At 40.3% G+C, this 12,361-nt stretch overlaps 1 protein-coding gene across 1 annotated transcript in view; it reads left to right on the top strand.

The window, feature by feature from the left end:
• Positions 1-12,361, top strand: part of EGF (epidermal growth factor) — a 57,929-nt gene that overhangs the window by 26,739 nt on the left and 18,829 nt on the right. The window contains exons 10-17 of the mRNA XM_063423084.1: positions 847-972; positions 1,955-2,091; positions 3,978-4,126; positions 5,790-5,894; positions 7,579-7,802; positions 10,332-10,499; positions 11,222-11,371; positions 11,820-11,966. Coding sequence (XP_063279154.1) covers positions 847-972; positions 1,955-2,091; positions 3,978-4,126; positions 5,790-5,894; positions 7,579-7,802; positions 10,332-10,499; positions 11,222-11,371; positions 11,820-11,966 — 1,206 coding nt within the window. The remainder of the gene's footprint in view (positions 1-846; positions 973-1,954; positions 2,092-3,977; positions 4,127-5,789; positions 5,895-7,578; positions 7,803-10,331; positions 10,500-11,221; positions 11,372-11,819; positions 11,967-12,361) is intronic.

Genomic DNA, 12,361 nt, shown 5'->3' with positions numbered 1-12,361 from the left:
TAAGATTTGGGTGAAACCTGAAGATAATTTTATTGACCTCATGCAGCCCGGGTTCAGAGTCACTCTAACTTACCCACAAATGGATTTTTTTGCAATCAGACTACTCGAAGCTGCTACATTCAATATGTCATTCCCCATTTCAGCCATTTTCCAAATTCAGGGGATTGTAGCTTCTCAACTGCATCTTTTCAGTCTTAGGGGTCAAGGGCTCCATTACTGACAGTCTTATGCTGTGAAAAATCCTCTTTCCCTTTCCCTTTCATATTGTGGACTGTACTTTGTACATAGATTCAGTCAATATTTCAGTTTTGCTAGCTCATGTTGGTATTGAGAATATAACAGAAAAAATAACAAAAGAATGGTTTCTTTTTATATGAAATCTTAGCTTGTTTTATTAGAAAGTATCAATCTGTCATCCTAGCCTAATTAATTTCTGGGGAGATAATTGCATTAATTTGCTGTTTCTTTGCATGGAATGCAAAGTCTGATAAAATTTATTACTGTGTTGTAGATGGGATGAAATTTCCATGGGAGAAGAGCTCTCTGAAACACATGAAAGACCCTCTCTCTTTCTGTATCCCACCCTCACACTTTTTTTTTTTTGTGTGTAAAAACATGTGTTGTAAGTTTTCAGGAAAACTCTGTAACAAGTTACTACTATTTTCTTTTCACTTCACTAGGCTTCTGCTTTCAGCAGGAGGGCCTTTGGTAAATCTACCAGTCACTGAGATGATTTGCACTGCAGAAATCCTGAGCAGAGTGAAACACTCTCTTATACCTCTGATTTTGTTGTATTTTATTTTTTTTAGAACGGCACAGTAAAATTTTACAAATGCTCTGTTTAAGGTTGTACATCTCCAGATAACGGTGGCTGCAGTCAGATATGCTCTTCTTTAAGCCCATCCTCCTGGGAATGTGCTTGTTTTCCTGGATACAAACTTCAGCGAGACAGAAAGCACTGCACTGCTGTAGGTTGGTGTCTTGGTATGCTTGCATATTTCTGCCAATAAAAGCAAAACCTTTTTTGAGTTCTTTAAGGTGGATGACACAACTGGGACCCCTTTTTACACTGACTTTAGGTTACTTTGAGAAACCTGGGAAGTATTAGTTGTTAGGAAAGACAACCTATTTTGGAAATAAACCAGAAGAAGCACCAGTATGTGGTTCTGTCTCCTTGATAGAAAGTTCCATCTGTGACCCATCTTCAGCATTTCACTCCAGGCTCCCATACTGTGTAGGCCTGTCCTGCAGTACACAGCGTTTTATGCCTTCACGTAAATATGGATGTAGTTCCTGCCCAGTGTTCCAGAACTGGGTCTGAAATTTCTGTATTTGGAGAACAGGGTAGGGAATAGTTTGTTCAAAGACTTTCCATTTAAGGATGTTTCTCCCCCACTGGCCCTAGGAAGCTGAGGTGTTTGATGTGCACTTTTGGATTCCAGACTCTTCTGTTCCTTCTGAGAAAAGGGCAGACCCCAGTCATCAGCCAAGTGTAAGCAATTGCTAAAGAGAAACGAGGAAAAAGAAGTTTTTGATTCCTGTCCAAAATAGGGGAAAGCTATACTTTTTTGGTTTTTTTGATGTCAGTATCTTTCTTGCTTTTACTACAAAAGACTTCTCCATGTGGAAAATTCAAGTTATTCTGGCATTTATGGTGATGCTGTGAAATATAAAGAGATGATTGCCTTGAGGCCACGATACTCAGTGTGAAATGCAGCAGGACTAGTGACTCCTTTTGCTAGAAATTTTGAGGTTGATGCTGTAAACATATTGACATTTCTCTTTAATTTCTTAGGCAAGTGGAGTGTAGGAAAACTGCCATAGTTTCTTTTTGCTTCTGTTCCTCATTTTGTCTTTTACTGTTACTTATTTCCAAGCTACTTAGGTAGTAGTGCAAGTTAGAGATCACTTTGAACTTAGTGCAATTAACACACTGGCAAATTTTAATTGACAGGTCCTAAGCCATTTTTGCTATTTGCAAATGGCCAAGATATCCGCCAGATCAGTTTTGATGGAACAGATTATACAAGTTTACTTGACTGGCAGATGGGAGTAGTCTTAGCACTGGACTCTGACCCGGTGGAAAATAAGGTAAGGTATTAAAAATGAGAGGATTCTGGAGTGTTGCAAGGACAAAAGGATTGAGCTTTCATGTGCCTTAACCTTTCCTCTGTCAGTGATGTGGATTAAGCATTATGCTGCAAGTTGTTCTGTGGCCTGTCTGGGAGCACAACTGGTACAGGCTGCCAAACATTAGTTGAAGGGTTTCATCCTTTAATTACTTATTTTTTGTACATTGAAAATGATAATTCACAGAGAATTTGGATTTCTAAATTCACTTCAGGTGTGATTTCAATTTTAGAGAACTTTAGTGTAATCGGCAAGTTTTCTCCATTAAGACTGCAGTGTTGTTTTCTGGAAATGTATTGTGGGTTTTTTTCACTGTGTAGTGGTACATGCAAAGGTATCTTTTATTCTACGCCACCAAACCTGTATGATCCCTACTAAATGTAAGAGTAATCTTAAGGAGAATTATTTTCCATGTCCTGAGCAAATTGAGCAAAACTGCTGAATGCTCACAGAATCTACTGCTCTTCTAAAATGTATTCCTCTGGATAGTGCTATTGGAAACAGGAGTCTTCTCTGTATGGAGACCTTTTTGTCTGTGTGACCACATCCTAATGTCCTACTCCTTGCCTGCAGAGTTGGGAAGAATAGGAGTTCAGCTGTGACTAAACCTTCTGTGGCTGATAGTTATATTTTCCCATGGAGACACTTATTTACACTGTAAAAGTGTTGCGAAGGAATTCTGGATGGTACAGTGAAAGCTGATGAGGAGCTCAGTTATGTTGTTGGAAGCATCTCAAGGGCCAGATGGACACAGCTAAACAAGTGTGAATGTTACCAGATCCGCATTTACAGGAGGAGCAGTTCAGGCGCTTCTGGAACATCACCCTTGCTCCTGAAATAGGGCCCTGCTGGAGAGGCAGCAGCTGCCCTGGGCTGTGCCAAGTGTGGATCAGCTGTGCCATGACTCTGGTGTGCCCCCAGGATCCCCTCCTATGCTTTAGGTGGGCAGCACAGAAGTGAGGGGACATGCAGGGCCAGGCAGGCTGCAGGAGCCTGCTCGTGTCAGCACAGAACTGAGTGGCAGGGCAGCACCCCTTTGTGCTCTCAGGGTATTGAATTAGCTGGTCTAAGGCTAGAGGCTCTCTCCTGTTTTGTTCGACCTCATGGTCAGCATCAAAGCAAAGTTACCTGCTTCACTGTTACCATTTCCAAAGAAAGCCTCAGCACCGCTTTTCATACAGTTATGCCATAGGGTGTTTGCCTCCCTCTGTATTGGGATACAAGACAAAATTTACATGTCCTTGGGAAATGCAAAAATAGTTTCCCTACCAGCAAAAAACTTTTGTTTTAACCCCAGACTAAGGAACCTCTTCTGGAAATGTTGGAGCCTTACAGAATAGACACCTAGTAAAAAAATTAATATAGCTTCAGGACGAAAAAGTGGAAAAAAATAGAAGTAAATTCTATAAATTCTTTTCCCCTTCCTAGCTCCTTGATATACATAGAGTGCTGCTATCTTCTCCACACTGCTCCCTTTTCAACGTGAGCAGCCAGTGAAATGACAACCTGCTTCTTTCTGCCTGTTCCTCCTTTTCCTTCCTCAGCTGGGCTTCATGTGAAGTAGCTGCTGGCTGAAGCAAAACCACAGGGTATTCAGAGGGCTGTATATAGGGCAGCCAGGATTTACAGCTAAGCACAAGCTGCCTGTAGAAGTCATCCTGGTTGAGGGATAAGTGCCTTTTTATTTGATCAGGGATCACGGGTTACCTGTGCAGCCTTTTGTGAACGAGTGTTTAGGGAATTTTCCAGATGAAAAAGGTGTTTTAGAAACGGAGTTACTAGACAGGGGAGGTAGAATAGAAAGCAAGATGAGAACTAATGGCACCTTGTCTGTTATTTATTGACAGATTTACTTTGCCCACACCGCCTTGAAATGGATAGAACGAGCTAATCTGGATGGTTCAGATCGTGAAAAGGTTATTCACGGAGCTATAGATACACCCGAAGGCCTTGCTGTGGACTGGATTAACCGTAAATTGTACTGGACAGACAGAGGGTACATGCTCCACAGTGCATTTATGCTGAAGCATGCCATAAAATATTTGGAATAAATGACTAGTGATACAGAAATAGCTGAGATATCACTCTAATTCAGCGGTGCTTCACATTCTGATTGGGTAGTTTTAGTCTCGAGTGTATACAATTAGAAAGTTCTTAAAACTAAAATGCTGGAAATTCACTTGCAGTCTGCTATTGTATTTTTATCCTTGTCTTTCCAAGAAGCAAGGGTTTGGACTCAGCTGCAAGTAATCTAAAGCATGCACTGCCTATATACATATATGTATGTGCACATGTGAATGTATTTCCTTACACTCTTTTTTATATACATACGCTGGGTGTGAGTGTGTGCGTATAGGTATATCTTTGTACAGGTATACTTTTGTATAGACATATATACATATATACATATAGAAAGGAATATTACTGTACTGAGTACATCTTGGGCAGAAGTCAGTGTTGTTGGCAGCTGAATCATGTTATTGGAGAGTCTTTGTCAATTATCTCTGATAAAAGAGGAATGACTGCTGCTGGACAATGTGACCACCTTTCAGCTGACACCCAACCTTATATGCAGAGGGGAACAAAACTGACCTTTGATGGAAAGGCAGTTTCAGATCACAACAGATAATGAAAACTCCTTGAAGAGTGGTCATGAGCTTTCAATATGATCCATAATTCATTAGTCAATAAAAAGTAATTTTGAGTGTTTAGATCACCCTCCTTCTCCATTTTAAATATTGTGCTAGTCCACTTCCTTGCTTTTAGGTACAATATTATCACATGATTGAGCTGCTGTAGAAATATGCCAGTGTTTCTTGTGAAATAGGAGATTATGGTGCTGCTCTCTGTAAGACAGGAGTTCAGGGAGAATATGAGAATTTCAATCTGCGACTTCCTTCTCACCCAGTGCATTTACCTGTTTGTATTTCACATTTACAAGAATATATTTCTCCTTCCATCTCTGTGGGGGCTTTCTTTGGAGGTTCAAAGAGGCATGAAAGGCTGTAGGCTTGCTTTCAGGTGAAGACTGATATTTATTTGATAAGGTGAATATTGCAGCAATAAAATCAGTTTTCTGGAAAAAAGGAGAATTGAAAGATTGGCAATGTAGATTCTGTACTTGACTTGGCCACAGATTTTATGAGAAATCTTAAGAACTTTAGCCTCATTCTTTCCTGCAAAAGTAAACGTAATATGTAAAAGACAGATTTCTACATAGATGTAAATAGATGTTAAATGGCCAGTGATTTCTGGATGAAAAATGCTATGTGAAAGTACTATTTAAAAAAAAAATCTTTATACATTTGGTAATGGTATTCAGTTAGGTGCTGGTTTTCCTCCTGACTCCTTTTAAAGCTAGCATTTATCTATTAGTGATCATACTTGCAATTCATTATTTACCCAAAGCAGAAGAATTTCATGTCTTGAGCAGAGAAGCAGGTATTTTATCATCATGCCCTGGACCAGATAATGAAGCTGTAACATGAATTACTTGCTGATAAACAACTAGACATCCCACATCAGCAGGATTACTTCCTGTCACTGTGCAATTATTTATTACAGTTCAGCTAAAACAATGTAAAATCTTAGTACATTCAGCCCAAGAAGGTAATTAAAAAGATAGCAGGGAGGACCTAACAGTGCTCTGTATGTTGCAGGAAGGTGTGCATTGAAAGGAGCAATCTGAATGGAATGCAAAGAAAAATGATCATCTGGGAGGATCTCTCTCAGCCCCGAGGGATTGCCATTCACCCATTTGCTAAGTAAGGAGTGATAAACACAGTAAACCATGTAACTCTTTGTGGATGATTTTTAAAAATGAGCATTCAAGCCTTGCCCTTTTAGCAGTCAAAATATGTGTTAGTGTTGTGCTGGGTTAGTCATTGCCTTGCAGAGCTGCGTGAACCGAAATGTTTTATTGCAGGGTTTCTTTCATGAGTTGGGGCATGTTCATTTCTCATATGGATTTTAGAATAAAGTAATTGGAGCATTAATGATACTGTATGCAGTTTAAGCTAAAGAAAAGCATGAGCAACTGAGCTCACTGACAGCTGTAGGTGCGACACTATAATCTTTGACAGTTTCGTATCTAGTAGTGTGAAGAAGGTAATCACTTCTAACCAGCAGTCCTCACAAAACTGCCCTTTTTTTTTGGTCCTTGTTCCAGTTTCAGAGGAAACTAAACCCTAATTTGTTTTCTGGAGATTTTTGTTTTAAATACACCTTGTATCCTCTTAAGTAGTGTTGAAATGATCCCAGGTGTTTAAAATCTTGATCAAATTCTGGCTATTTCAAACAATGGCAAAGTCCCATGGATCTTAGTCAATATGACTGTAGCAGGAGCATTTTAAATCTGGTCCTTTAAATTTTGTTTGGATGCTCATATCCCACTATAACTAAGTATTAATGAATCAGAAAGAAGCAGATTTGGGGAGGGTGTTTTGCTAGCTTGCCTTTACCCATAAAAGACCTGAAATAATCTTTCAGTAGAGGTTGAATGCTATAGAGATATTTTGCAGGAAAGCTTTGAAGAAAAGTAGGTTCTGCTAGATTGTTTATCAGAATTATTGGTAAAGGCAAAGCATGCAATTTGCTTTGCCTTTTTAGAAAGCTAATGGTGAAAGGATGAACAGATATTATGGCAACGTTCATAGCTGTAAATATTAAAGAGAAATTTTCAAGAGCTCTAATTGAGAAAGTATTTTGAAAATCCTGATTCCTGCATTAGTTAGAGCAAAACTGCTTATGTAACTAAAGCTAAGGGAATCCCTGTGCTTTTTCAGTAAACCTGACAAAGGCAACTGATGCCTGGGGAGATGACCCCAAACTTCAGACACTATTTGCAATTGTTGCCATCCCCATTTTGAATTGCCTTCTAGCACTGTCTGTTTATTAAAAACTGCTAAACACTCAGTGAATAACACACAGGACTCTAGAGGGAGACCCTGAGAGTCATGATTTTATCAAAAGAAGAAAGAATCTGGACCTGATATTCGTGTATTTTTTAAAAGCAACCTGTCTACTCTTGCTTGTTTTCCATGGGTAGTGGATAATTTTGGTTTAATTTGTTTATTGTTGTACAAGGGTCTGCCTAATGCATTGCTTTCTGTTGTCTGGGTTTGCTAAACCACCACCAGTTGTCACATGGAAAATCAAAAAGCAAATATGAAGAGCTGCAGCAGTTAACATAGTCAGGAGTTGTTTTCCAAAGGTTTCACGCCAGTGAACAGAGTGAGGATTCTGCATAAGCCCCAGTGCAATTGCCCAGAGTCTTATGGCAAGTGTGAAAAGATCAGCAGCCAATATGTTTGCTTGAAGCATGCCCTTTTTCTCCTGTGAGTCAGGGCTGTATTGCTCTGATCTGACCTTTCTGCTTTGAAAGAACTCCATGGAGAGGAGAACAAACATTTACTTACTGACTTCCTGGATTCATTTTGTTTCCTGAAGGAGATTGTTCTGGACGGACATGGGGGTCAGCCCGCGGATTGACAGCTCTTCATTAGAGGGCTTCGATCGCCGGGTCGTGGCCAGCACTGGCCTGGTGTGGCCCAGTGGGATAGCTCTCGACTACTTGGCTGACAAGCTGTACTGGTGTGATGCTAAACAGGCCCTGGTTGAGAGTGCAAACCTGGATGGTTCTGGGCGTCGAGTTCTTGCACAGAATGATGTAGGTGAGGCTTTGGGGTTGATAATTACCTACTGCTGCTTGTCCGTGTGTGTGCATCTGCATATGTGCATGAAAGTCACTGGCCAGCTGCTGTGCTATATATCTCCTGCCATGCTGAGGTTTATGACAGCACTTCAGTTCTTCATTCTGTTACCCAGCTGACTTTTATTAATTTTAGCAAAAGCACGTCTTTCTAACACTCTCCGCTTTTATTAACGAGTCACTTTGCATTGCACAGAGAACTTCTCTGCCTTCACAGAGAAATGAAAAGAATCAAAAATTTAAAATGTAGTTTGCTTTTCCCATGCATGGTTTCTTAGTTTAATTTAGGTTTCGTTGTGCTTATTGCATCAGTGAGTTATATTGACATAAGAAGAAAGGGAATTAATCTGGGTTGTCAAGGTCCTGAGCAGCAAACATGTTTCTGCAATGTTGAACACTGGAAGGATTCTAAACACACAATAGATACCAAATGAAAAATGATTTTACAATATACTGGTAGCTTTTATGGCTAAGATTTCTACTGCTTGACACACAGCTGTGTTGTTCTGGAGCAAGAGAACAGAAGTTAGCAGCAAAGAGCTGATGCTGAACCACTTCTAAAGTAAACCATGTGTTTAAGAATCTTGAACATGGTAAATGAGTTTCTGGAGACGACAATTCCTTTTGATCATGGGATCTCTCTGGGGACCATTTTGGGGATGTGCATACAAAACATGGGCAAAGTGAGGACTCACAGCCCAATGCCATGACTGCCATGGGTGACTTTATGGTTACTCTGTTGAGCCGCCTATGTTCTAGTCTGTGCTCTGGGAAGGCTTGTGTTCATCATCTAAGCCAGATACCCTCCCAGTCCTTTGGAGGTGAGCAGAGTGAGGTCCTGGAGGAGGTCTCCAGTTTATAAGACATCAAAAGGCCCAAGAAGAGAGACTTCTAGTCTTCTTTTCTCTTCCTGTGCTGCACATATTCTGCTGTACTTTCCCCCTGGCAGCAGATCTGCATAGGAGGACCTTGAAATCTGATCAAAGTTTCATTTTATTTCTCCACAAGGAGTAAGACAGTGCCTTACAGGGAGAAAAGAGAAGGAGAGCTAGGAGCACTATAGAAACATGGACTATGAGAAAGGAGCAGTGATACGGCTGTTTGGAGGGGAGAGAAAAGGACATCAACACCTATATGCAAGGAAGTGAAAGAGATGAAGACCTGTAGGGGTATGAATTTAGAGAAGCATGTCCTGATCATTTGCTAATGTTTTTAGTGAAGACTGGAACTCAGTTTTTGTTCTTGAACAGCTGTACGCTGGAGGACGGGAAGGTGGCACCTCTTCATAGGTGTTCTGCTGTAACATGAATTTTATTACAGCAGCTCCCTCTAGTGTCCCTGTTCTGAGAGCTCATTCAGTAGAGTTCCATGCAAAATAGGTAAATTATTCCTGCTCTCCCATCTAACCCCATTTTCAGCTGTAATTATAACAGCCTGTAATAACCTGCCTGAGGCAAGGAAGAACACAACCATCCCTTTTGTTTGTGCAGTGGGTGGCGTTTGCGCTGTTCCTGCCATCCCCATTGACTGACACTATGCTTCTGATTTTAACCCTTAATGTATTTGCAAAATAAGAGTTAATAAATTACTGGTCAAAGCAGGCTGCTGTTTGTGAATAGTGCAAACTCCAGATTCTAAAATTGTGAGGAGATGTTTGAGTGGACAGTATCTAGATGTCGGTCTAGGTCAAATTTAACGGGAAGAAAAGGTAAGAACCAAGATCAGTGATTAAGCATGGGTCAGCGGAGGTAGTGAGGTGCCAACAATACACTCTTCAACATAACACTAAAGAACACCTAAACAGTGTCTTAGAAATTTTTTGTAAAGGATTGTTTTTTCAATTAATTTGTGAACTGAATTTAAGATATACCATCCCGTATTCCTTCCCCAGGATTCTAATTGTTATCTGTATTTGTTATCTGTTGTTTCATTTTCGTGTTTGCTTGCCTTTGTTTTTAATTTATTTTTCCAAGCTAATACACATTGGCAGTCAGTGGCTGCAGTGTCTGCAGCTCCCAGGCTGCCCCGTCCCAGGATGCTTATGCAGGATGACACATTCTGTGAGCTTCTTTCCTCCTTGTTATGTGAAGACTGCAAAAGGGGCCGTGTACCTCAGCAGTTCTCTGCCAGGCCACTCGGTGGCAGAGGAGGGAAGTACTCCAGTTCTGAAAGGCTGGTCCCAGTGCTGCCTCAAGGAATGATGGTGTGTGAGGTAGAAGCAGCTTGTGAGCTAGATCTGGTTGGAAGTCACCAGAAGTATAGAGCGTGTACTGAGCCAGGCAAGTGTCACAGCCTCCTTTGCTAAGAGCACAGATAACGTGGTCCACTGTTCACAGACACTTATCCCTTTCCATGGGAAATCACAGTGGAGCACTGGCTATGGCTAGGCCCCTGTGTTCGAAGTTGATGTATATGCAGCTAATGCTTCCTTTACAGGGTTTCTTGTGTATGTTCTACAGGTGTGGAAGTGATAAACCTAATGTCTTTGTAGGCCACCCTTTCGCTGTAGCGGTGTTTGAGGACCACCTGTGGTTTTCTGACTGGGCTAGGCCATCACTAGTGAGGGTGGACAAGAAAACCGGCCAAAACAGGGTACGTCTTCGAGGCAGCATGCTGAGACCCTCATCAGTGGTTGTAGTTCATCCTTTGGCGAAACCAGGTATACTGCAAAACTTAAGCAGTCATTCCCTTCCAGCCTCCTCTTGTTCACTGATACCAGTAGAATGGATGTCCTTGGGTAGAGGATTATCTTCTCAGAAACAGGCTCTTTAAAAGCCTTGCATAGTCAGGCTGGCATTTATTGAAAGCATCATCTGGGCATGTGTCCCAGGAATGCTGACAGATTTATGTTCATGCCCAAGAATAGATGCTGATCAATTGCCATGAGGCTACCACAGTCTTCTAATTCCTATTTATCCTAGTCTATTAGCACTCCACACACACCAATAATAACAAGTGACACAAGGAAAGATTTTGTGAGATTTATTTGGTTTTGATCAAATTTGATTTTCTGTTGGGAACAATCTCCCTGCAAGCAGAAAAGAGTAATTCAATAGATCAGGATTGAGAGAAGGTAATCACAGGTTCCTTATGTCCTTGAAATATTAGGACTCTAAATATTAAAGGAGAAACAATAAAGGAAATAAAATTTTAAAATGTGGTACATGAATTAGATACAGAGTAACACGAATCTCTTTTCCTGACAGGGGCTAGGTGATAATATCTACACTTTATTATATGCATTTGTTGTTATATAAAAATAAAATAAAATCATCGTTTTTGTCAGTCCTCATTCTTTTTCGAACTGCTTCAACTCTGCATGTCTAAACAGAGACATTGACTGAAGAAGCAGCTTCTTATTTTTCCTTTTTTTTTCATCAGGAGCAAATCCTTGCCTTTATGAGAATGGAGGCTGTGATCAGATCTGTGAAAACAGTTTTGGAATTGTCCACTGCAAGTGCCATCCAGGATTTGGGAAAACTCAAGATGGAAAATCCTGTTATGCTCTGGATTCTTCCAACTCAACAGCAGGTACAGTCCTCCAGTTCCCAAAAAGATCCCCCCTTAAACCCTTGAGGATCCTGACAGGTAGCACTGGAAAAATTCACCTTTCTCCAACATAAGGAATGATGGTTTCTCTGAAGAATGAAAATGCTGGAATGTTGTCCTTAGGACAACAAGACAACAGACATGTTGTCTGACGACTGTAATTTTTCCCTTGGCATTTTAGCAGTGAAAATAGGGTGTGCAATGCTGACAAGTATTGTGAGGAACGAATCACATTTTTTCTCTTTTGTATTTGAGAAAACTCACCACTGAGTGCTTTTAGTCAGAAACAGGTTAGTTTGGGAGGATAATTATTTTTATTTTAAAAGGAAAATACCAGTTTTTTTAGAAAGAAGACAAGTATTTGGAAATCAGAAGGCTATTTCAGTAGATTTAAATAGTGCATGTCACTTTTTTTTCTTCTCTTTTTCAGGAAGTGTCTCTATGCACAAGGAGGTAATGCCAATGCCACCACCAGAGACTGTGCTCCAGAGCACAGGAAGCACTGGGATTTTTAAGGATGTAAACAATGGGGAAAAGCAGAAAAAAACTTTTTTTATGGCTGAAATCATGGTATCAGGTAGAATCTGATGTTTATCTTCCTTATGCTTATTCTGAGGCTCTGAACAGGTTTATAGAGCAGAAAGAAATCATAGACCTTAAAGAAAGAAAGGTTCATTGTTGAGACTGGTAGCATTCATGCTCTTAACCTTCTAACAAGAGTTTAGATCTGTGCAATTATTCCAGGTGGACTGTTTTTTTGTTTGTGTCTATATTCCTTGGCTATATCTACAAAAATTGGTAATATTATCCTGGTCTAGAGAACAAACATTTCTAATTTGGAACACTTGAGAAAGTCTCTCTCTTAGGTTTTTAAGTAAATTGTGTTCCTCTCAAAAAGGTTAAAATAAACCCATTGAATTCTACATATCCTTGATGACACTAGATCATTAAATTTTGCAATAGATTTTGAAT

Source organism: Prinia subflava, chromosome Z (genome assembly GCF_021018805.1).
Source record: "Prinia subflava isolate CZ2003 ecotype Zambia chromosome Z, Cam_Psub_1.2, whole genome shotgun sequence".
Lineage (NCBI taxonomy): Eukaryota > Metazoa > Chordata > Aves > Passeriformes > Cisticolidae > Prinia > Prinia subflava.
The sequence above is the reverse complement of the archived record's forward strand: the minus strand, read 5'-3'. Positions and strand labels throughout refer to the sequence as shown.